Source organism: Charadrius vociferus, unplaced genomic scaffold (genome assembly GCF_000708025.1).
Source record: "Charadrius vociferus isolate BGI_N301 unplaced genomic scaffold, ASM70802v2 scaffold315, whole genome shotgun sequence".
NCBI lineage: Eukaryota > Metazoa > Chordata > Aves > Charadriiformes > Charadriidae > Charadrius > Charadrius vociferus.
This window is the reverse complement of record NW_009648453.1, coordinates 183,666-207,677: the sequence shown is the minus strand read 5'-3', so window position 1 is coordinate 207,677 and position 24,012 is coordinate 183,666. Positions and strand designations below refer to the sequence as shown.

Genomic DNA, 24,012 nt, shown 5'->3' with positions numbered 1-24,012 from the left:
GTTTGCATGCTTAGAACCACCATCTTTTGTGAAGAAACCTGAACCACTGAATGTTTTATCTGGGGCAAACATAACCTTTACCAGTATCATAAAAGGCTCCTCTCCACTGGAAGTTAAATGGTTTAGAGGTAGTGTTGAGCTAGTACCAGGAGACAGATGCAGTATCACCTTGCAAGATTCAATTGCAGAACTGGAGCTGTTTGATGTACATCCACTTCTGAGTGGAGATTACACCTGCCAGGTCTCTAATGAGGCAGGGAAGATTTCTTGCACAACACATCTTTTTGTCAAAGGTTTGTCCAGGCTACTATTTCTTATGCTTCTTATGCTTCTAAAAATGATTTCTTCGCTTTATTTAATTGGTTTTCTTCCCACTGTTCATTATAGAACCAGCCAAATTTGTGAAGAAGGTGAACGATTTAAGCGTAGAGAAAGGCAAAAATTTAATCTTGGAATGCACATATACGGGTACTCCACCAATTTCAGTGACATGGAAGAAAAATGGAGTAAAAATAACACACTCTGAAAAATGTAGCATCACCACTACAGAAACATCTGCCATACTGGAAATCCCTAGTAGCAAACTAGAAGATCAGGGGCAATATTCTTGTCATATTGAAAATGACTCTGGACAAGATAATTGTCATGGTGCAATCACAATACTAGGTGCGTCAAACCACCATCACTTCGTCAAGTGTTATTTGAACTACTAACAGTCATTGTGCAATACTTTTTTTATGCTAATGTTGTGTGTTTATTCTTCAGAACCACCTTACTTCATTACACCCTTGGAGCCAGTGCAGGTGACTGTTGGGGATTCTGCATCCTTACAGTGCCAGGTTGCTGGAACACCAGAAATGATTGTGTCGTGGTACAAAGGCGATACAAAGCTGAGAGGAACTGCTACTGTGAAAATGCACTTTAAGAACCAAGTTGCCACTCTGGTTTTCAGCCAGGTAGACAGTAGTGACAGCGGGGAGTACATCTGCAAAGTAGAAAACACTGTTGGGGAGGCTGCTTCATCATCTTTGCTGACAGTTAAAGGTGAATATTTAATTTTAAAAAAACAGAAAGATGGCCTATTTTTTCTTGAGTATGCTTTGCTATTTTGAAAAACAAAGATTACCTTTTCCTTTTTAAACACTTTACTGCTTCTTGACGTGTAAGATACCCTGGGGCACTGTCTTCTATTAACCAAGGCCTACTGGTAAAGTTAGTCAAAATACGTCTCTTACTGACCACAGTTCTTCTGATACAAGCTTCTGCATCTTCCTTCCCCATTGAGGATATTGCTTTGATTGTTTCCGCCATTAGCAGTCCTGAGGGTTAAATAGGCTCGCTGGGTGTAACAGAGGGCAGAATCGTTATATATTTTCCATATGTGCAGTGCTCTTTTCACATCACCTTCCAAATAAATGATACACTGAATAACATTTTTAATCAGAAGTTATGAGCAAAAATCCAGCGTACTCTACAGTATATTAGGCAGTGATTACTGGTGAATACAGCAATAGGTGCATAACTTCTGAAAGCCCTCACTGTACAATACCTGTTTTCTTACAGACCGTAAACTTCCTCCTTCTTTTACACGAAAAGTAAGAGACGTTCATGAAACTGCTGGCTTACCAGTTACATTTGACTGCGGCATTGCTGGTTCAGAACCTATTGAAGTATCTTGGTTTAAAGACGGTGTACGTGTAAAAGAGGACTACAATGTTCACACATCCTTCGTAGATAATGTAGCAACTCTCCAGATTTTGAAGACAGATAGGAGCCTTATTGGGCAATATACCTGCACGGCAACCAACGCGATTGGGACTGCTTCTTCTAGTGGCAGGCTTGTCCTTACAGGTCGGTGGGCTGGGAAATATTAAATGGAAATATCTTAAAACTCACTTTTACTTTATATATGGATTTCAGATTGTAGAAATAATATTTATTTCACAGAGATTTAAAGCAAATCAAGATTTTAAAGTGATGCTTTTTTATTTCTTTCACTCTTCAGAAGGAAAGACTCCTCCATTCTTTGACATCCCAATTACACCTGTGGATGGTATTATTGGAGAAAGTGTTGACTTTGAGTGTCATGTTTCTGGAACACAGCCTATTAGAGTCACTTGGGCAAAAGATAACCAAGAGATTAGAACAGGAAGAAACTACCAGATCAGTTATGTAGACAACACAGCCCACTTGACTATCTTGAAAGTTGACAGGGGAGACGCTGGAAATTATACATGCTATGCTAGCAATGAAGTTGGAAAGGACTCTTGCACAGCTCAACTGACTGCTAAAGGTACTGAATAGATTATACATTGTGTTTACATTTTTCTTCCTTTAATTATAAAGTAAGTTAGTCTTATGGCTGCAAGATAAATTTGAGAAAAACTTTTGAGGTATAGCTTGAAAGTACCTATCTGGAGATACCCAAGAGTCTCTTAAAGAAATTAGGAAGGGTTACTAACAACAGTAGGAGGAAAAATGAAAGAATATTTTCTTTGGCCTACTTTCTTTATAGGCTTTGGCCTACTTCTTCCTTGAGAACTCGACAAAAATCTTGGTTTTTTTTAAATGGCATTTGGCTTGAATTGATGTATAAGGATTATTTTTTTTTCAAATAGATAAATCAACTATGACAGTGACTGTAAGAACAAGACACCTGCTGTTTATCTGCGAATACTTTAACTTAAAAAAAAATTCCTACTTAAATGAGAACAAATGTCAATTCCCCAATGTTCAATTTTTTCTTGAAACATTTTCTTTACAATTTTTCATTTTGGGTATGATTTATAGAATTTGAATAACGTTCTTTTTTTTTTTTTACAGAACGAAAAACTCCACCTACTTTTACTAAGAAGCTGTCCGAAGCAGTAGAAGAAACAGAAGGGAATGAACTTAAACTTGAGGGCCGTGTTTCCGGCTCTCAGCCTTTGACCATTACTTGGTATAAAAACAATCAGGAAGTTCATTCAAGCCCTCATTGTGAAATATCTTTCAAAAACAATACCTTACTTTTGCGTATAAAGAGCATACAGCAATCAGATGCTGGTTTATACACCTGTAAAGTGTCCAATGAAGCAGGAAGCGTGTTGTGCACGTCTTCTGTTGTTATCAGAGGTTAGTTGAAGTCTTATTTTTCTTTGCTTCTTACTTTTTTTTGTTGCATGTTAGCTGCAAATATACAGCTTCTATCTTATGAGCTGGTTTTACTTGCCTTAACAGCAGTAGTTTGTCCTGAGATGGACAAGATAAAAATGAGTTAAATCAAGGGATTCTTTTAATTTTGTGACTAAAATGAAAGAATAATTTTTGGGTAGGGGCTTCTTCTTAGCTACTTGCTACAGCTGATCTAAAGCAAACTTTGTAATCTTTACATGATGATTCTGTTGAATTTTTAATCATTCTCTTTTCATGGAATAACAGTTTTTCTGTGCAATTACATCTAAGCTTAGGCAGCCTTGACAGTGTGTTGTGGCAGCATGTCACTTCATCATAATACTCTTGCAGGAGATTGTATATTTGTTTCTTTAAAGGCGTTTATATAGTTTTGCAGCCTAATAACAGTGCTTTAGTTCTTATGGTAGTTTTTGCATGTGAATGTCCTTGCTGCGTGGAGAAAAGATTTCATGCATGTGTGCATAGAGAACACACTTTCTTGATATTTATTCCATTTTCTAAAATGATGATTGATGTTCTTGGACTTCTGTTTATCCTCCTTCATTCTTCGCATTTTCTTCTTAAGAATCACGTGTCTCTCTTTCTCGTACATTCTTGATCATATTTTCTTTCCTTGAGTATTCACTCAAGAATTTTCATATTCCAGAACCTAAAAAGCCTCCAGTTTTTGATCAGCCTCTTCAGCCAGCAGCAGCAGAGGAAGGTGATACCCTTCATCTCAGCTGCCACGTCCAAGGATCACAGCCAATCCGGGTTCAGTGGCTGAAGGCAGGGAGAGAAATAAGAGCTTCAGACAGATGCAACTTCAGCTTTGCTAATGGAGTAGCACTTCTGGAACTTGCTGCAGTTACCAAATCCGATTCAGGAGAATATGTATGCAAAGCTTCAAATGCAGCTGGCACTGATACTTGCAAATCTAAAGTGACAGTTAAAGGTACAGTAACATGGACAAAATTAAGGCATTTGATGGAAATTTAAAGCAAAATTCCATCCTGCTTTGTTTTCTGTCAAACAAAAATATTAATAATCTAACAGCAAACAATTAGTATCTTTTAGTTCTTTGCAAAACTGTACAGTCTGGGAAGACAGTATATTTAACAATAATTTTATATATAAGTAGCGACATAAACAGTGGGAAATCAGTGTCACATCAATAGTATATTCTTACCAAAAAGATTAAGAATTGATTTCTAAATCTAAACACTGAATTTAAGAAAAATGTGAGCTAAATGACTGAAATTACTTGGACATGCATATTTTATGGAAAGGAAGGGAACAGTGGTGTTTAATAAAGGAAAATACAAAAGCAATTTGCTTGAGCATGTGGCCTTAGAGGCTAATCGCTTCAGGACTGTTATAACTCTAAGATATTTTGACCTTTTAGCTGAAAGTAAATATTGTCTGAGTCCTTCCATGTATGTCTTGTCTTCCCATTGCATAAAAGACATAAGAGCTCAGTAATACACAGAAATAATATCTTTTTCACTGCATGGGTAGCCACCAGTCTAAGAGCTGTGCAAAAGAAAAAAAATACTTTAACAGATCACTGATAAAAAAATACAAGTAACTCTGAGGGTGAAATTTCCAGAAATAGACAGAAAAGAGAATACCTCACAAAAAACTGGTCGATTTTAGATAAAGAAGTTTTTATTTGCATCTCCATCAATGAATTTGCATCCATGCAGAATATAAACGACCTAACTGAAGTTAAGGATCAGCACAATATGATCCATGGTGTTCAGTTTCATTTAGAAAGTAAAATGCAAGTTAAATAAAACAATATGAAAGTATTTTGCATTTTTATCTCTTGCATAATATTTTGTTCTATCTCTGTAATTAAGCCCTTTTTTACTATTCCTTTGGAAGCATCATCATGCACAAACATAAACCATTACATGAAACCATCTGTTTTAATTGTTTGACTCTATTTTTTAGAAAAACCAGCAGCTGCACCAGCAGCTAAGAAAGCTGAAGTGGAAGGAAAACTTTATTTTGTGTCAGAGCCTCAGAGTCTCAAAGTCATGGAAAGTAAGAACTCTTTTCAAAAAACTACATTGTCTTCTATTTGCCTATACCTTTTGTTTGAGATTATGCCGGGTTGTCATAGACAGCTGGAAAGACTTAGCTTCCTCATTTGCATCTTTCTGCAGAGACTGTTGCAACATTTATTGCAAAAGTTGGAGGAGACCCAATTCCAAATGTTAAATGGATGAAGGGAAAATGGAGGCAACTGAACCAGGGAGGTCGCATTATAATCCAGCAGAGAGGAGATGAAGCCAAACTAGAAATAAAGGACGCAATAAAAACTGATTCTGGCATGTATAAATGTGTAGCTTTTAACCAACATGGTGAAATTGAGAGGAGTGTAAACCTACAAGTTGAAGAAAGAAAGAAAGAAGTTGTTGAAGGGGATCTCAGGGCAAAATTAAAAAGGTATATAGAAAGTTTATATAGATTAATTTGCCATCAACAAAGAAGAAACATTTTTTATTACCTATCTCAGATCAAGACATAATTTTAAAATATTCATTAAATATGAATAGCTGTACTAAAAATAGAGGCACTTGAATAAACTAAAGTAAAGGATTCCACTGCACAGGGCAGCTCTAGGCTGATTCATTTCTTCAGTGAACAACTTTCTAGGAATGAAACACTGTATATTTAACTTATGTCATTAATTTGAATAGCACGCCAACAAAAAGGAAGGAGGAAGAGGAAGAGCAACCTATTGATATCTTGGAACTTCTCAAAAATGTGGATCCTAAAGAATATGAGAAATATGCTCGCATGTATGGAATTACAGATTTCCGTGGCCTTCTGCAAGCCTTTGAGTTACTAAAGCAAACCCAAGCAGAAGAAAGCCATCGATTGGTAAGACACAGCGTGACTCCAGCATTGGCTTTGTTAGGAGTAACAAAGTTCCCTTGAACAGACTTGGTGTCCACGCTTTGGTGTTACTGTGTGTGCCGGAAATTCTGGCCTCTCTTTAGATCTTTTACTGACAGTTCTCAATTTCTTGCATGCTTGAACCCAGGAAGAATGAACACGCCTTCTGGCCAAGTTTGTTCTGTTTTTACAATTTGGCTGAAATTTTTAAGACAGGAAGATACGTTAGTTACAGTGCAGTTACAGAAAATTTGATGTAGGAACTAATTCTGTGTTGGACAAACATGACACCTGGACATCCTTCAATCTTTTAGTATATTCTGCCTTTTTACAGGAAATGGAACTCACAGAAAAAGCTCGAACAGAAGATCAGGAGTTTGATGAACTTGTAGCTTTTATTCAGCAACGACTCTCACAGACAGAGGTAACATATTTTTGGACTGATTTGTGAAATATTCAGACACTTAACATGGAACTTGAAACTAATTTACACTAATATTTTACAGCCTATTACACTGATCAGAGACATTGAAAATCAGACAGTTTTAACAGATGAGGATGCTGTCTTTGAATGTGAGATTAAAATTAACTACCCAGAAATTAAACTTTCATGGTACAAGGGAACCCAGAAACTGGACTCCAATGACAAATATGAAATTAGAATTGAAGGTGATCGCCACATACTGAGAATCAGGAACTGCCAACTTGAAGATCAGGGAAATTTCAGAATAGTGTGTGGACCACACATTGCCAGTGCCAGGCTAACTGTGATTGGTAAGTGTGCTTTTGAAGTATGTATTTGGATTAATTTACACTTTAATTATTCCACTGTCTGACGTCTGCTAAAATGTATGTTTTAACATGCTAATAGAACCTGCAGTTGAACGGCATCTTCATGACACTACTTTCAAGGAAGGAAACACATGCACGCTGTCTTGTCAGTTCTCTATCCCAAATGCCAAGTCTCAATGGTATAGAAATGGGAGACCAATTAAGATAGGAGGGAGATATTCAACACAAGTCTCTGACAAAGTACACAAACTCATCATCAAGGATGTTAGAACAGAAGACCAGGGACAGTATACCTGCAAGCTTGACAATCTAGAAACAACTGCAGATCTGGCCATTGAAGGTTTGTAAACAGATATAGAATCTCTTTATTACGGTAGCGGTAAACAGTCGCTGGATGTTCCATTAACAGAACAAATGAAAATAAAAGGAATTTCTTAAAGAGATATTCCCAAACTTGGAAATGGACTAAACAAGAAATTTTGCAGTCCTTTGAACAATATGAAATACTTGTGTAAGTTAGTATTTTTAACTAAATGATCATTACTAACGTCCCCTGGCCCTCAAGCAATCCAAGTCGTACTTGCTTTTATTTTCTTTTTCTCTGATACTCTTATATTTTCCTTGGATTTCCTCTTTTTCTTAATTATTCTTTATCTTTAATTTCCGTAATGGCTTCTCTCATATAACTTAATTGCACAGCAATCTTGTTATAGTTGTACTCTTATGTCTTCTAATCTTCATTCTTACATAGAAAACTTCATAGAAGATGGAATCCCTTTCTCTTACTCTACTTTTCAAGATCTATTGTTACTATCTTTTCTTATAATGTAGCTATTTTATGAAAACAATGAGAAGGAATTAGATAAACTAAATGGCGTGGTGGTGCTTAACAATTGATATATTTTTTGTTTCTAAAAACAGCGGAACCAATTCAGTTCACAAAGAGCATACAGAACATTGTAGTGAGTGAACACCAGTCTGCAACCTTTGAATGTGAGGTGTCTTTTGACGATGCCGTTGTGACATGGTACAAAGGCCCCACTGAACTGATAGAGAGTCCCAAGTACAGCTTCAGAAGTGAAGGTCGCTGTCATTATATGACTATTCACAATGTTACTGCAGAAGATGAAGGTAAAAATGCATAGAATATTTGTCCTGATGCCATTCTTTTATCTGATTTTTTTTGTCTGTTCTTTTAAAGATAAAGGCATATAAATATCAACATTCTTGGCTATTGCAGGTGTTTACTCTGTAATCGCTCGCCTTGAACCAAGAGGAGAAGCAAGAAGCACTGCAGAGCTCTATCTGGTAACCAAAGGTTAGCAAATTTGCTTAACAAATTTGTGATCATAGTCATCCGCAAATTTGTGAGTTCGAAACATGATTCTGAAAAAATAAATAGTCCTAAAAGAAATCTAATATTCTTTTGCAGAAATCAAACTGGAGTTGAAGCCACCAGGTAAAGATCATGAGGAAGTCTGGCACAGGATCATATCTATACTCTGTCATAGATTCGGTGCATTGCTCTGCTTTATTTTTTGTTCTCAAATCTTTTTTCCTGGTTGTAGTAAGTCAAACCTACACCCTGAAAAGTATTCCTCATCCATAGATAAGAGGAACTAATTATTCTCATAAATAGTAGCAATGAATACTGTGATAACTCCAAAATCAGTGATACTAATGTGTCTGGGGCCCTAGTTTTTACAATATAGGAAGCCACATTCTCTAAAACATAAAAGCTTATTTTTGTTTGAATGACTGAGGAATACAACAATGAAGAGGTACCAACGAATGGATTCAATGTGCTCTGCACAACTGAAAAAAAAATAACTAAGGAGGGAAAATGGGAAGCAATCATCTCCTTATGATATATAATGATGTTCTTCTCTGAATGTAATTAAGAGCCTACTCCAAAATAATGCAAAAATTATTTAGAAATAAAATTAAACAGTGTAGAGTCTGGCCAGACTGAAAGATTAATGCGATTAGTTATCTATTGATCAGCTGCCTTATTCTTGAGGAGCAAGCTATAATCAGTGTATGCTAGAACAAAAAGATTAAAGCACCATGAACTCCTACCTTTGAGGACAGCATATTCAAATCTATTTCTTTAAGTCAGTTAAACATTTGATTTTCTAGATGTTCCTGATGCCAAGGTTGCAGTTCCACCTCAAAAACCAGCTGAAGGTAGGGTAACAAAACCATACTTGTTCCATAGTGCTGTTTTATATATGTGCTGAAGTAGTAGGCTGGTAGGAACTTCGGAGAAAAATCTTCAACAGCTCAGTGATAAAATCTAGTTAATTGTCTCTATACAAATATGATAGAAGCAAGGCTTGCCTTGGATAGGCTTGTTTTGCTGTGTGGAAGATGAAAAACATACACAGGTAGTGGTAGGAATTAAGCCTTTTCTCTTAAAAAGAGTTTTTCCTTTCCATCTTGTTTTCCTGTCAGTGTCTTGTTCATGCCATCTTCCTTTTATTTCCATTTTCTTCTTCTGATCATTCTTTATTTTCACCTTTTCTTCTTTTTACCACAAAAGTATCTTTTAAGCAAGCTGTCTGAATTCTTACCCTTGGGGAAAAAAAAAAAAAAAAAAAGGGAAAATAAAATACTAATATTCTTTTAAAGCCATAAAATGGATTGCATGTTTATTGCAAATGGTCTCTCCTCAGTCTCTGGTATTGGACTACAGACTACAAACATCACGTACGTTTCTGTTACATTCAGTAGTTTACTATGAACCTTAGAAGTTCAATCGTCTTGGTTTCATTTCCAGGATAATTTGGTAACTGCTTGCAGTGACAGCAGGAGGGGAAAGATTTGATATTTAGATGAATTACTATCAGCAAAGACAGGAGAGAGATGGCAGTAAAGAACATAAAGCTGAGAAGGGTCAGGGTTCAAATAAAGGTAGATAGGGAATTCCCACTCAAAGTGTATTCTTCCAGCTACAGTAAGTTATCAGAATGAGCACCATATTTGCTTTTATTCTGCAGCTGCAATAAAATAATTTCATCTATTTTCCAAATGCACTAAGATTTTTCTTAATTTAGAAGAAAATATCATGCTCATATTTTATTCTAAATATTTCATTTTTCCTACAAGCTGCCCCTATTCCTATTCTTCTGCCTCTTGTTCCACCACCAGAGGAGAAAAAAACAGGTAAGAATACTTAAAGTATTTGGACAGTGTGTACAAATTTCATTATGATTGTTGGGGTTTCTTTTATATAAATTTTAAAATATATTATTTTTAAGCAGAAAAAAAGGTTCCCGTAAAGAAAGTTTCCAAAAAGGTGGTTAAAAAAGTTCCTGAAGAAGTCCCACCACCTAAAGGTAACTTTTTCCTTTTTAAAAAAAAAAAAAAAAGTTTTTTAAAATAGTAAAATTACCTTGTGGAAACAAAGCAATTTGTTGCAAATTACCTTGAATCAGTCAAATCTGTTTGGTTTTTGTTTTATGTTAAAACCATACACATTTAAAACCCAAGCTGATTAGGACTGCTTAAAAAATAGTCACTTTTTTAAACCATCTATGAGGGTCAAATAATTTAATTAACTGTGAACATCCAACACACCTTGCAGATTCCAGGCTATGATATGAATAATCTATTTTTTTAAGTTCCTGAGGTGCTGCCAGAGAAGCCCAAAGAGATTGAAATAACATCCATTGCAAGGAGAGAAGAGATTCATGAAGAAAAGAAGGAAATATATGAAAAGCCCAAAGAAATTTATGAAGAATGGGAAGAAGATTATGGAGAAGACCATGACTATTATGTTCAGGAAGAAGGCTATGATGAAGGGGAAGAGGAATGGGAAGAATCTTATGAGAAAAGAGAAGTGACTTATGAAGAAAAACGAGTCATTCACGAAGAAGGTATTTTAGTCATCATACCATTTTATTTCTTCTCTTTTCTCATATTTATTATTAAGGCCCAAAAACTCTGAGCCAGACAGCATTTCTTTTGGATTTTTTTTTTTTGTTACAATAACTTGAACCTTTATATGCTGCCAAGTTTTAACTGGCACTTGATCATAAGACAAGGACTATAACATGGCAAGTCATAGATGCAGACAGAAATGGATACTCTATAATTTGGTTGCCAATGGACTTTGCAGTTTGAGATATCTTTCAACCCTCCTACGAGTTAGTAATTTGTAAGGGTATGTATCATTTTTAGTTGTTTTGGATATTTCTTCTACCATTTTCACATATTCTAGATAAACTTGATTTAGGTTAAACGTTTCACACATTAATTGTGTGATGTTAATAGCTGTATTTTGCAATTCCTTGCACACTTAGCTGCCTTGGGTAGTAGTAACAGGTATACCTCTAGGAACAGAATTTGGCTCTGGTGAGAAACCATCAAACTTGGAAATAAGTGGAAAATTTTACTGCAACAATTGGATCTTCAAACTCTGTGTGTTTTTCAACTTCATAAACTTACAATGGTATAACTAATAACTTTCGTGTATATCAAGCCTTTAGACAATGCATTTTTCATTATTAAGCAATGTTATTATTTTTAAAGTGGTTGAAGTTCCTAAGAAGCCTGTGCCTGAGCGAAAACCACCAGCAATTACAGCTGAAAAGAAGGAAAAGAAAGAAGTAACAGTTCGTAAAGGTATGACTTTCTTCCAAAACTAACAGGAACATGCAGATTAAGATCTCTCATGCATCTCCTTCAAGCGGAACTGTGGGGGTTATTCACATTTCCTTATGGAAAGAATTCTCTTTATGTTGGGCAGTGACATGAGCAAGGCTCATGGCTACCCCTCCTCTTCTCCCACTTCATAGTTGCAAGCAGAGAGAGAATAGCGGCAATGGTGGTTGAAGCAAATTAAGTATTGCTGTAAAAATCAAACTGAGCTTCAGTTACCTTTGCTTCTCCCTGTATATTAGCTTTGGATGGGGGTGGTGCTTTTGAGCCAGTGTACGTTGCACTTCTGAGGTGTCCTCCACTGCATATCTCTCAGGGGAGGGTGGGCCTAATCACCCGTTTCACAAGCGCCTTTACCACCACTGTTCACCACCAGTGAACAATGCGCTGAACAACGCACAGGGTGCTCAAAGGTTATAACACCCTGAACAAGAAAACAGCCAGTTCTTCCTGGTTTGCGTCCAGAAAATAATTTGCAAGACGATTTGAACAATAAATATATCTGAATCACTTACAGTTGTTAAGAAACCTGTCGAGGAAAAAGTGGAGATAACCACTCAGAGAGTTGCAGAAGAAAAAGTCAAACGGGCTGAGGGTAACTACTGTTTAATTATCTTGATGTCATCTCTACATGAAATGAGTGGCTATTGTTGCTTAGCTGATCTGCATATGCTTTGTCTTCATTTAACATGGGTCTGATCAATTTTTCAGTCTTTGAAACATCTAATAAAGCTTTTGCTGAAATGTATAAAAGGAAGACAAAAAGCTTTTTAGGGGAAAATATTAAGTGCAGATGCTAACTGCCAGTGCTTTAAGAAAGCAAGTGAGTGTAAAAATGCACTGAGTGAAATGGTATGTTTCACTCTAAACTGAAGATGTGAAATCCCCATCTTCCTCTTCCATCTTGACCTGCTTACCAGGATGTCTTGGTTAATTGTTTGGTTACAAAATAAAGATGCATCGTTATTCTCTTGCTAACCACCTCCTCTTGCACAGCATTTCCCATTCTGCAGCAGGAGTCTGTTGGTTGTAATGCGATATATGACAGGATACGACCTGTGTACTAAATGCCCTGAGTTACCCAGTCCCTTTAGAAGGCAGCAATAAAAAGAAGCAAACACATTCTTTCTGTTGCTTTGCGTGGTTCCAAGAAGCCTGATTTAGCTACTGAGTTAGATTATGCTTGTCTTGTTTGTTGTTTTTTCATCATTACTAGATAACTGTAGAATTATTTTGATCTCTTTGCTAAATACATGACTGAGTAACAAAATTTTAATGCCAACAGTTACCAAGAAAGTTGTACCACCGAAACCTACACCAGTGATCATTGAGGAAAAGGTCATGAAGAAGGAAGGTACAGAACAACATCTTTCAATTTCAGTTTACATTTTTTCCAGCACCCTGTGTGTTCTTGTGCTTCATATGAATATATGGGCCTGTGTGTATGTACCTGGATCTATTGCAGTAGTCATGCTGTGACTACTCTCAGTGTTTAAGTAGTATGTGTACCATGCTTTTATCTTTTGTGAAGTCTGTTTTTAACACATTTTGATTCTTGTTTAAACAACATACAGGATATTGCAATGCGATTTAGCTTTTTCTTAATCTATTCTGCCTGCTGACCTATGCTTACATAATAATGGCCCAGTGCCCCAAAATTTCTTTGAAGGAGCCACCTTTGAAATTCTTCTGATATACTATTTCCAAAAGCCTGTGCATGCATCTGTTTTAAATGTTCGGGTGAAAGGTGTCTGTGTCTTTAGTCTTTAACAGATACTAAATATTATACCTGTCTGCTTGTTTTGTGTTCAGTATTTTAGAATGTGAATACTGACTGTCTAAATATGTCTAAAACATAAATGTGCAATATAGATACAGATTTGATAAAAACTCATGTGCTGACTACCACTAATGTGGATCTAGAATATAAAATACTAAAACAAAATCCTATCTTCAAAGTACCGACAGTAGAAACTTGGACTGTTTCAGAAGAAAAGATGTCGGTTTCTGTCCACAGAGAAGAAGAATATTCATATGTCACAGGTATGTACAAAACCAAAAATCTGTGCACCCAAACCAAAACAATACTTCAATCTTACTAGATTTACTTTAAAACTATTTTTTTGTATGGCAAATTACATATTTAGACACATCGTATATTTGTCTTTCAACATGTATTGCTTTTTTTGTACGTTGTCTTATGCAGCCTCGGTTCTCATTAGAATCATAGATGTCAACATTTCAACTATTTTATCTTAACATTGTTTAAATGCTTTTCTTTGAAGAGCCAACAGAGCATGAGAAAACAGTTGAAGAAAGATTCTTTGAAGCTGTTTACCCAATTGAAGGTAGATTGATTAAGAATGAGAGGCTAATCAATATTTAAGATTTTTAAAACAATTTGAATCTGTAGTTAATCAAAACTCGTTGTGAGATTTGCACAGGCTGTTGGTTTTCTGGATGATTTTTTTTTACATATTAGCACGTGCGTTTCAGTGATCTTTGTGTACTGAACACACATAATATCTTCTTAAAAGCTTTATAGATTTACTATGGACATCAATATTTCCTATCTCCAAATTTAATATCTTTAAAATTCCTATTGTAGAACATAAGGAAGTTGAAGAGGAGGAAGAAGAAGAGGAAGAAGTAATTTCTACAGAACTGGAGATCCCTCACGTTGAAGGTGAATAACATCTTTGTATCATCATGTACTCCATTTTTCTGAACTTTTAGACTATCTGCCTGTACCAGTGTTTACCAAAGGATAGAATATCAGAACCGAGATCTTTCCATCTCTCTATGGCTCTACTTTCAAAAGTTCAAGCACTATTGCATTTCCAAATCTATTTCTTCTTCATCACTGCTTTAAATAATTCTTCAAATAGTTTTTTTTTTTGAGACGAGCATATTGTATCTGTTTAATTAAACAGCATATTTTTGACATACAGTCTTTGTTTATCCAGCGTGTTGAAAGTAGCCTACTGCGATATTTTCACTGCCTCTTAATTGTTCACTACCTATCTCTTTAAAGTGCCTGAGACACCAAAGAGGCATGTTCCAGAAGAAAGAAAACCAGTTCCTGTCCCTAAAAAAGAAGCTCCACCAGCTAAAGGTATTTCTACTGCCCTAGTAAAAAAAAAAAACCAAAAACCAAACAAAAAAAACAACACGAAAACAAACAAAAAAGAACCCGAATTGTCTTTCAGTATATTATTTTTCATGTTTTCTTGACTATATTTGTGAATTTGCTCTCTATGTGGCTTTGGTTTTGTACTATCTTCATATGCATTATTTGATTTTGCGTTATCTCCTTTATCTCCGTACCTTCACTTTTTCATTTGTCTTGTAACTTAGCTTACAGCTTGCACTTGTCTTAACTTTGGCCCTTCTCTTTCCTAACAATCTTGCACTTGTTGTTTGTATTTAGGTTGTGTGGCTTTGCAGACAAGGGTAGGGTGTTTTTTTTGTCAGTAGAGTGCCATTAAAGGTGATAGTGCAGAAATGTTAACATTGGAATTTTACACCTTATCATAGTGTCTTTCCCATATAGTCCACTGTATGTCCAAAAGGCTGTACATTGTATTGTGTTGCAGCGCTCAGCTCCTTGTCCAGACGCTATGTTCTATAAAACAATCTTGGATTACTGAAATCTGGGTAAGCGGTCCGAAAACTAAAACTCTCTTACTTTGACAATGTTTTCCAAAGTGCCTGAAGTCCCCAAGAAACCTGTTCCAGAAAAGAAAGTTGCTGTTGCTAAAAAGGAGGTGGCTCCCCCAGCAAAAGGTACAGCATCTTTTGAATGTGGGCTTTAACCAGTCCTGTACTATTTTGTGCTGTTCTAACTACTATTCACTTCTCAGTGCAAGCATATGATAAATACAGTCTTTGTGTGTTGTGTTGTGTGTTTTCATCTATAAGAAAATCAAAAGCCTTAGAAAGATTACTTAAACAAGTTTTACTACCTTTAAAGTTCCTGAAGTGCCTAAAAAACCTGTGCCTGAAGAAAAAGTAGTTCCCAAAGAAGAACCTCCACATCCCAAAGGTATACTTAGTGATGGTGTGTACATGTACCTCTTGAATATATTTTAATTTTGTTTGTTTGTCTGTTAGCCTGTATGTAAACATGTTTGTGTTAGACATTGATTTTTTATGTATCATTCTCTGTGCATATGTAACAGTTTTTAAGGCCAGGTAACATACCTGAGCAGTTCTTTCTTCAGTTAAGAAATCAGTCTTAAAGCACTTGATAGGCTTCTAGAGACTGGTTTGATGTTGGTTTTTTTTTTCAAATATATTTTGCTCGTCTCATACTTTTTATATGTTAAGTGTATGGATGTTATGTGGTGTGTCTTGATATTCTTGTAAATAGATTAATGAAATTTTATAATAATCCAATAAATCTTTGAAATATAGCATTCAGTTATCTTACATTTTATCTTTTTTAAGTGCCAGAGGTGCCTAAGAGACCTCCCCCAGAGAGAAAAATTGCTGTTCCAAAAAAAGAGGAAGCTCCACCACCTAAAGGTACACATAAATAAATAACATTCTTTTCTTGTTATCTTAAGCAGCTTCTTTATTTTGGTTTTGATTGTTAAGTCAATCTGGTTTTAGTGGTACTTCAGTTACATTAGCTATGTATCTTTTGTGTCAGTTTTGTGGATAACTGTGCTATAGATGCAGTCTTAAAACACCTGTAATTTTAGTTACTTAATATTACTATAATTCCTATCTCTGAAGTGGCAGAAGTACCCAAGAAACCAGCTCCAGAAGAAAAAATACCACATGTTCCTAAAGTAGAAGAAGCTCCACCTGCAAAAGGTACGATATTGTTCACTGTAATATCATTTATTGTAGTCTTTAGAACATCACTTTTATCTCAGCTTGCTCAGCTGTTGTCTTGTAAGCAGAATATGTCCATGTGTAATCTTTTTGAATGATACATTTCTGTTATGTGATGCTTTTGCCAGTTTTGCACTTTATAGGTCCTAAAACTAAATACTTTTTTTTAAGTGCCTGCAGTTCCTAAGAAACCTATCCCTAAAGAAAAAGTCTCTCCTGCTGTTCCTAAAAAAGTTGAGGCTCCTCCAGCTAAAGGTATGCTTTCCAGTAGAATGAAAGAATTTGCCTTTTCTCACCTTCTGGTTATGTGTTCTGTACTGTATCAGTCATTGATTTGTGCTTCTCCTGTGAATTCTGCTGTTCTGATTTAGTGACAATGAACCATTACTGTATGTTGTATGTCTTGTGCAGTATTTACAAAAATATTATTTCTAAATATTGAATCTCTGTTATGTGCTATGTGTTCAGTACCCTTAAACAATTCTTTGGAAACTTAGATTTAGCATTTTGCAACATTGCTTTCACAATGGAGTTAGGAAAGCATACATTTAGTATTATTATCTTTCAAAGTGCCTGAAGTGCAGAAGAAAGCCACTTTTGAAGAAAGAGTACTTATCACAGAAGAAAAAATATCTGTTGCCATTCCAGAGGAAATCCCACCACCTGAAGGTACACTATAAACAGATAATAGTGAGAAACTTGTGCTTTGTCTACAATTCTGTTCTTCTAAGACCAAGATCAAAATACACGAGTATTTTGTACGAGTTTTGTGTTGAACATTTTACAGGCGTCCAGGCAGTTAAGAGCCTCCTGAGTGTCTTGAATGCCAGGATGCCACCCTGTTGACATGAATGGAAACTCTGCCACTGAGTACAATGATCTTTGGATCAGGCTCTCATGAAATCAGAGAAAGAAGTATGGATGTATAGTGTTGAGACTAGACTCCGCTAGTTAGGACTGTAACCATCCATTTTGTCATACTCCCTATGAAGGTCTCTGTATCCCGGCAGATAGCAATGCTATTTCTCTCTGCAGTGTTAGCATCTCACCAGCTCTTTTAGTTCACTTTCTCATACTCAGGGAAGGTTGAGATTGGTCATTTTAATTTAGTATAATTCCACAAGATATCTGCTTCAAGATAGCTGAAATCAACACTTTAACCATTTTTATATCCCATTAATAACAAGCTAGTCAAGAAAACTTACATATTCTATTAAAAAGCATAAATGAATTTTTAAAAGCAGATATGGAAGTTATCTATATAAAATACGAACATGCAAATATATTTTCATACAGACACGTGCAGTGTTAATTTCTGTTTGCCTCCTGCAAAATAACCTTTTACCCCAGAACAAGTTGTTTTCCCTGATACAGTCACATTTATAGGTGTGCATATGCCAGACTTTCCTTAATTTGGATGCACACTTAATTTGGATGCACACTTCTCATCTTGTTCCCGTCCTTCTTACTTTCACATAGATGGATCAAGGGGCAACCTCTAATTCTTTGACTGTTGTTTCCCCCCAGCTCAGCTGTTGTGATGGGGAAGTCTGGGGAGCTGAGGCATTCTGATGGACTGACAGTTAACAAGTAAAGGATATTTGAGAGATACAACAGCACACAATAGGGTACATGAGGCATGGACAAAACACATCATTTAGAGCAAATCATACGTATCTGCGTGCACAGCACTTTCTGTACTGTATGCATATGTGTCATTGTCATATAGAACTTCTAAGAATTGGTCTTCATCTTCTCCATCCTCTGATCCCTCCCTCCATCCACTCACCAAAAATACTAAAACTAATAATTTTCTTTAAAGAACCAACAGTTGAAGAATGGTCTGAAGAAGAAATGGAGGAAGTATCTATTTCCATTCACAGAGAAGAAATTTCTGAAGGTATGACCACAATTCAGGAATATTGGGTCTCGTGGCTTAAACTGAGCCAGCAACTAAGAACACACAGCCATTCACTCATTCACTCCCCACACCCTTAGTAGGATGGGGAGAAGAGGGAGAAAAGGAAGGAGGGAAAAACCCCATGGGTTGAGATAAAGACAGTTTTATAGAACAGAAACAGAAGGAAAAAAAATGGTAAAAGAATATATAAAATAAAGTGATACAACACAAGTTGCTTTCACCACCTGATGATCGATTGCCCAGCCCATCCTGAGCAGTGATTGCTAATTCCTGCCCCCTGGCCAGCCCCATTTATATGCTGAGCATAACATCTATGGAACAGAATATTCCTTTGGCCAGCTTGTCGTGTCTATGCTTCTTCTCAGCTTCTATGGGAAGCTGAAAAATTCCTTGCCTAATGTAAACATCACTTAGCAACAACAAACCAATATGTGTTATCAACATTATTCTCATACTAAATCCAGACCACAGCAGCTACTAGAAAAAAACCCCAACTGTATCCCAGCTGAAACCAGGACATGTGGCAAAAGCAAAAAGTAATTTTTATTTTGTACCAAAAATAGTGTGGATTAATATCTACTGTACTCATAAATAAAAATTTACTACCATATAAATGTTTCATATCTTATAAACTTTAATGCTAAGAATGTCTACAAATTCTATTACTTGCTTTTGAAGAGTGCAGTAGTTAATCCGGTTTTGATACAGTGAAAATAATGAGATATCTCTTGGATATTGAGTATTATCAGCCTTTCTTTTTTTTAACAAAAAATCTCTTTTGGACATTACTCTTCCACCAGGTTGCCTGGATGAAGTAAAGGCCCTTCAGAATATCACAGTGCACTCTGGTTCCTCAGACTATTTCATTGTAAAATAACTAAATTGTTTCCACCTGTAAGTTTAATGGTGGTAACATAATGCTGTGAAGAATGGTAACATACACTGATTGACTCAATTTCCATGACAAGTGACACTGTAAGAAGTATTTTCAAGGGGTAGCTTTAGTCAAGGAATTTTTTTGGTAGTTGGGAGTAAGGCTTTCTCAAAGTGAACGAATTCCAACATTAGTGAACTTGTGGACAGAGGAACAGAAAGTGTTGATCTAGTACTTCAAATGCTGATCATTTTCAAATTCCACAGAAATACAATCTCAGTTCCATCTAAGTTGCTTGGATTTTTTCCATCGGTTTCAGAGGGAGCAGGATGGTTTTCTTTTGTAATACCTGGGGTGTCTATTAGTAAAGCACACTGCTTATTCTTGTCTTACAAACATTTTATTGCTTACCAGGGCCATAAAGACAGTAATAGATATGAAATACTTAAGTATCTTTATATTTTACTCTTTTTAAGTGACTGAAGAAGAGTCTTACTACATAGAGGAGAGGGTAACTGTTCCTAAAAGAGAGGAAGCCCCACCCGCTAAAGGTATACATTCTTCTCATTACAAAATATTGGTTGTTTCCTCTTTCTGAGCATTATGTTGCCACTATATGTTTATCTCCATTTGTGTTGTCTTGTATTAAGGAAACGTGTGCATGTTATAGCGATACTACTCCTCTTTGTAAAACTATATATTGTAATCTTTTAAAGTGCCTGAGAAGCATAGGAGAGTTGTCCCTGAACAAAAAGTTCCAGCTGCCCCTAAGGAAGCTCCAGGAGTTAAAGGTACAAACCATGCCTTCTTCTGGGGGATGTATCTTCAAGGGGATTATGTTTGTCTTACTGTCTTGTTTGTACATGTTGATGTGGGCAGTGTCTGCTTCCAGCGGTGAATGGTTGTCTCCTATTCCATCTTGTACTCTGAAAAGTATTGTTTGTGTTGACTCAGTAAAACACTTTGTGATGTAGTAAATATTACACCTCAATATTCTTTCTCATCTTTCTTCTCATCTTACTCATTTTTCTAAAGTTCCTGAAGTTCATAAGAAAGCAGTTCCTAAAGAGAAAGTACCTGTCCCTGTGCCTAAAAAAATGGAGGCTCCACCAGCAAGAGGTATATCAGTGGTTTGTTCCTGTTGCAAGAAATGCCTTTTTTGCTGCATTCTGCCTTTGACATATATGCATGTTGATAAAAAATATATCTCATATATCAAACTTCTTCAACATTAAACATGTACTTGTGTCTGTTTGTCTACAATGTGGCCTGTGGCCTGTGTCATCTTGATAAGATTTGTGTGTTATTTAATCTTTTATCTTGTGCCTGTTGGTGAAATCAAATTTTCTGAAGTTGCACAATCTTTTTTAAGAACCTGCAGAAGAACGAGTGCCCACTTTTGAGATAGAAGTTGAAGAACCACCATCAACCAAAGGTAAAGAAACTGAGAATATTATTATCGTGGAGATGTTTTTGTTTGGCCTTGCAGTATTTGTGTTTAGGCATCTTACTTAAATACATTTTTGTTTATTAGTATCTGTAACCTCTGTCTGGATCTCCCTTTCTTTTGACTATTTACTCATCTCTGTGCTATGGCTTTAAAGGACACTCTTCTGCAATGTCTCATTTTTGTTTTGAAGTTTACTTAGCTTTTTCTTTTTTAAATATCAGATTAAGTAGAAAAAAACATGTATGTCTTCCCATGCATTTCAAATATTGCAGTTAAATATTCTTACACTTATTATTTTTAAGTGACTGCAGTGCACAGGAAAATTATCACAGAAGAAAAAGTTGCAGTTGCTAAAAAAGAGGAGGCTCCACCAAAAAGAGGTATATAATTTTTCAGAGCTACACAAGAGAAGTCTTATTTCAGAATACTGATTTATATTAATTATGTCTGTCAAACACAAGCTGTAATGTTCACTGTTTGCTGTCTTTTTTTATTGACTTGAAGAAATGGGTTTTGTCATCTGATTATGTTCTTAAACTGTAGTTAATTCAAAATCTTTTAAAGTAAACTTTTAATTTATTTATTTTTTAATAAATGCCAAGCAGTTCCCAAGAAGCCTGTGCCAGAAGAGAAAGTGTCTGTTCCAATTTCACGGAAAGTGGCAGCTCCACCAGCTAAAGGTACACAAGTTCTTCTGAAAGTAGAGAAGGCTTCTAAATATCAGATGTCCGTGTGCATCATACTCACCATCTGCCTTGTTAATCAAATTCCAGTCTGTCCTGACTTGATTATAAATGAAAAGGACCTTTGTCTTCTCCCCTGTAAAAGAATGCAGAAAGCAACAGAGAACAGTCACACACCTGCATTCCTTGCATTTTCCAGCCACTGTTTAACTTCGTTGATCACTCTGGCTGCTTCAGAGCTTTGGAAAGCTGAGTGAAGACATTTACTCAGTGAAGAAGTTAAATAAATATGAACACATTTAGAAAAAATCTATCAATGTCTTATAACATTGTCAATGTTCAGTGAAGGGTTTCAAACTTACAAATATGTCCTCTATTTCTGTGTTTTTCTTGTGTTTGAAAAGTGATTTTGTTATGTATCCCGTATGTGTTGTGTTCTGTAGTTTAATTACATTTCTGAAGAGCCTAAAGGCAAATTATTTACATCTTACATTCATCTCAATCATTCCATCTTACTCCATAATGTGTGAATTTGTTGTTTGCTTTTTTATGTGTTTTGGTCTATATATCTATTATTCTAATATTATATGTATTATTTTAGTAGGTATTATTTTAATATTTAACTATATTTCTGCTTTTAATAAAATTGCACGATGTTTCAAAGTGTCTAATTCATCTAGGGAATTTGGTCCTTGAACTCCCCAAATTAGTAGTCTTCAAAATACTTAATGCATATCTAACTACTATGCATTAAAGCTTCAGCTGGTCATTTTTTCTGTTAATTTAGATGTCTTTAAGTTTGTATGTCTGATGTGATTATTGTTGTGTTTATTGTAGGTGTCTCTGCTATGTAAATGTGTACTATTTCCCCTTAATTGTTTGTCCATAATTCTTTCCTATGAACTTCAGGGAATTCTTTTACAATTTAGTATTCTTACAATTCCTATCTTTAAAGTACCAGAAGCACCAAAGAAAATTGCCAGCGAAGAAAGAGTATCCATTGCTGTTCCAAAAAGAAAAGTGTCTCCACCACCAGAAGGTACTCCAGCCCATGGATTAATCTATAAACAGAATCTCCTCATGCAGTATCACCAGAGGTTCAAGCCTGCTGGTCTGGCACCTTTCTTGAAGTCCTAATGTTAGAATCATAGAATCATTTATGTTGGAAAAGACCCTTAAGATCATCAAGTCCAACCATTAATCTAACACTACCAAGTCCACCAATATGTTCCACCATTGTCCCAAGGGAACCTTGGGTCTTTGAGAAACAGCAGAGGCATATTTTTCCCAATTACTCTGGGTGTGGGAGGTGTCAGGAAATAATAACTAGTTTTCTAGGAAAGTCCAAATGGGATATTTATTATTGTACATGATATTGCACCAGGGAAAAATATTAACATTAGACTCTGTCTTTGAAGTACCAACAGAAGAAGAACACTGGGCTATGTCAGAGGAAGTATCCATTTCTCTTCACACAGAAAAGGAGATTTCATACACAGGTATGAATGGACTAACAAGATTCTATGTCCAAATTCAAATTTACCTGAAAAAAAAAAAATCTACTTTAAAAAAAAAAAACAACAAACAACAAAACACAATTTAATGTTCTGTGTAGATCACCAGTTTAACACCTAAATCTGAAGATCAAAGAAAAAAAAACTTCACCTCTGTTGTTATCTGCCTGGCTGAGACACTTAGCATAATCCCCATATATTGGACCTGCCAGCTCGAGGGCTTTGAATAAAGTCCACAACTTTGAAAGAAAATTCATTGCTCTATCACTTTTGGAGGCAATCATTGGTTTATGAAAAAAGAGACAGAGGATGCCTCATACTTAGTACTTTCAGATCTGCTGCTGTTGATAAACAGCATTATCATATACATATCATGAAAGATTAATACAACCACATCAGAGTGAAGCTAAATTATCTGTTTAGTCTCTCTGCTGGAGAATGATGGGGGACAGACAGATCATGAGTACTAAGAGAAGGATGAAAGAGGATCTTTGACTGGCTTTCTGTAAGGCAGGGATAATATGCCAGCTGGTCTGAAAAAAAAGGGGTCAAAGCAGAAGGACATTAAATGCAACAGTTCTCTCATGAGATACCAAATAGAGGTATTGAAGCTAGGACAAAAGAAGCCAAAGGAACCAGAGCTTCTTGGCAAGGGCACTAATGCACTATGCCAGTTTTGTTATCAAATCAACCAAAGTTACCAGTTCAATCAGTTTTAGTTTAAGACTTCAAATGTAGATGTACCTGGCACTTACAATTAAATGTCAAGCAGGGCTCTCCCAGAAAATATTTAAAGAGCTGGTCAGTCTTCATGTTGCCCCAAAAATAACACCCATTTAGCAAGCATCAAGACTTTTTGCATCCACTCATCTACGCTTGCTGTAGCTTGTCATGAAGGAAGCATGTAAAAATTCTCAAATCTGTCACTGACAGAATGGATTCCATCTCTTAAGAAGATAAAAAGAGATCTCCAATCTGCTAAGAAAATGCCAAAGTTATTCTCTAACTTGGGAAGTCTAGTCGTCTCCCAGACCCTAAAATGCTAGGGTAACTTTCTGTGCAGTTTCCAGTTATATTGGTCAAAAAGACACCAAGACACCTGCCTCAGAAGACAAGATCCATGCACTGCTGTTCTGAAAAAGACAATATGCTGCTTAAACATAGCATGCATTCTTTCCTGAATAAATCTTAAAAACCAAACATATTCACACCTT

The 24,012-nt window shown here is 35.9% G+C and overlaps 1 protein-coding gene across 1 annotated transcript in view; it reads left to right on the top strand.

Annotated features, from left to right (window-relative positions):
• Positions 1 to 24,012, top strand: part of TTN (titin) — a 244,945-nt gene that overhangs the window by 80,587 nt on the left and 140,346 nt on the right. The window contains 42 exon segments of the mRNA XM_009885623.1: positions 15 to 293; positions 388 to 666; positions 766 to 1,044; positions 1,564 to 1,851; positions 2,006 to 2,293; positions 2,824 to 3,114; positions 3,821 to 4,108; positions 5,110 to 5,202; positions 5,325 to 5,607; positions 5,862 to 6,045; positions 6,395 to 6,484; positions 6,567 to 6,834; positions 6,932 to 7,192; positions 7,774 to 7,983; positions 8,093 to 8,170; positions 8,285 to 8,311; positions 8,992 to 9,039; positions 9,961 to 10,017; positions 10,113 to 10,190; positions 10,476 to 10,730; positions 11,386 to 11,478; positions 12,032 to 12,109; positions 12,800 to 12,868; positions 13,474 to 13,557; positions 13,800 to 13,862; positions 14,123 to 14,200; positions 14,549 to 14,629; positions 15,223 to 15,300; positions 15,488 to 15,559; positions 15,964 to 16,041; positions 16,255 to 16,335; positions 16,528 to 16,611; positions 16,927 to 17,025; positions 18,179 to 18,256; positions 19,628 to 19,702; positions 19,868 to 19,942; positions 20,187 to 20,270; positions 20,524 to 20,586; positions 20,904 to 20,981; positions 21,204 to 21,281; positions 22,240 to 22,323; positions 22,703 to 22,783. Coding sequence (XP_009883925.1) covers positions 15 to 293; positions 388 to 666; positions 766 to 1,044; positions 1,564 to 1,851; positions 2,006 to 2,293; positions 2,824 to 3,114; positions 3,821 to 4,108; positions 5,110 to 5,202; positions 5,325 to 5,607; positions 5,862 to 6,045; positions 6,395 to 6,484; positions 6,567 to 6,834; positions 6,932 to 7,192; positions 7,774 to 7,983; positions 8,093 to 8,170; positions 8,285 to 8,311; positions 8,992 to 9,039; positions 9,961 to 10,017; positions 10,113 to 10,190; positions 10,476 to 10,730; positions 11,386 to 11,478; positions 12,032 to 12,109; positions 12,800 to 12,868; positions 13,474 to 13,557; positions 13,800 to 13,862; positions 14,123 to 14,200; positions 14,549 to 14,629; positions 15,223 to 15,300; positions 15,488 to 15,559; positions 15,964 to 16,041; positions 16,255 to 16,335; positions 16,528 to 16,611; positions 16,927 to 17,025; positions 18,179 to 18,256; positions 19,628 to 19,702; positions 19,868 to 19,942; positions 20,187 to 20,270; positions 20,524 to 20,586; positions 20,904 to 20,981; positions 21,204 to 21,281; positions 22,240 to 22,323; positions 22,703 to 22,783 — 5,658 coding nt within the window.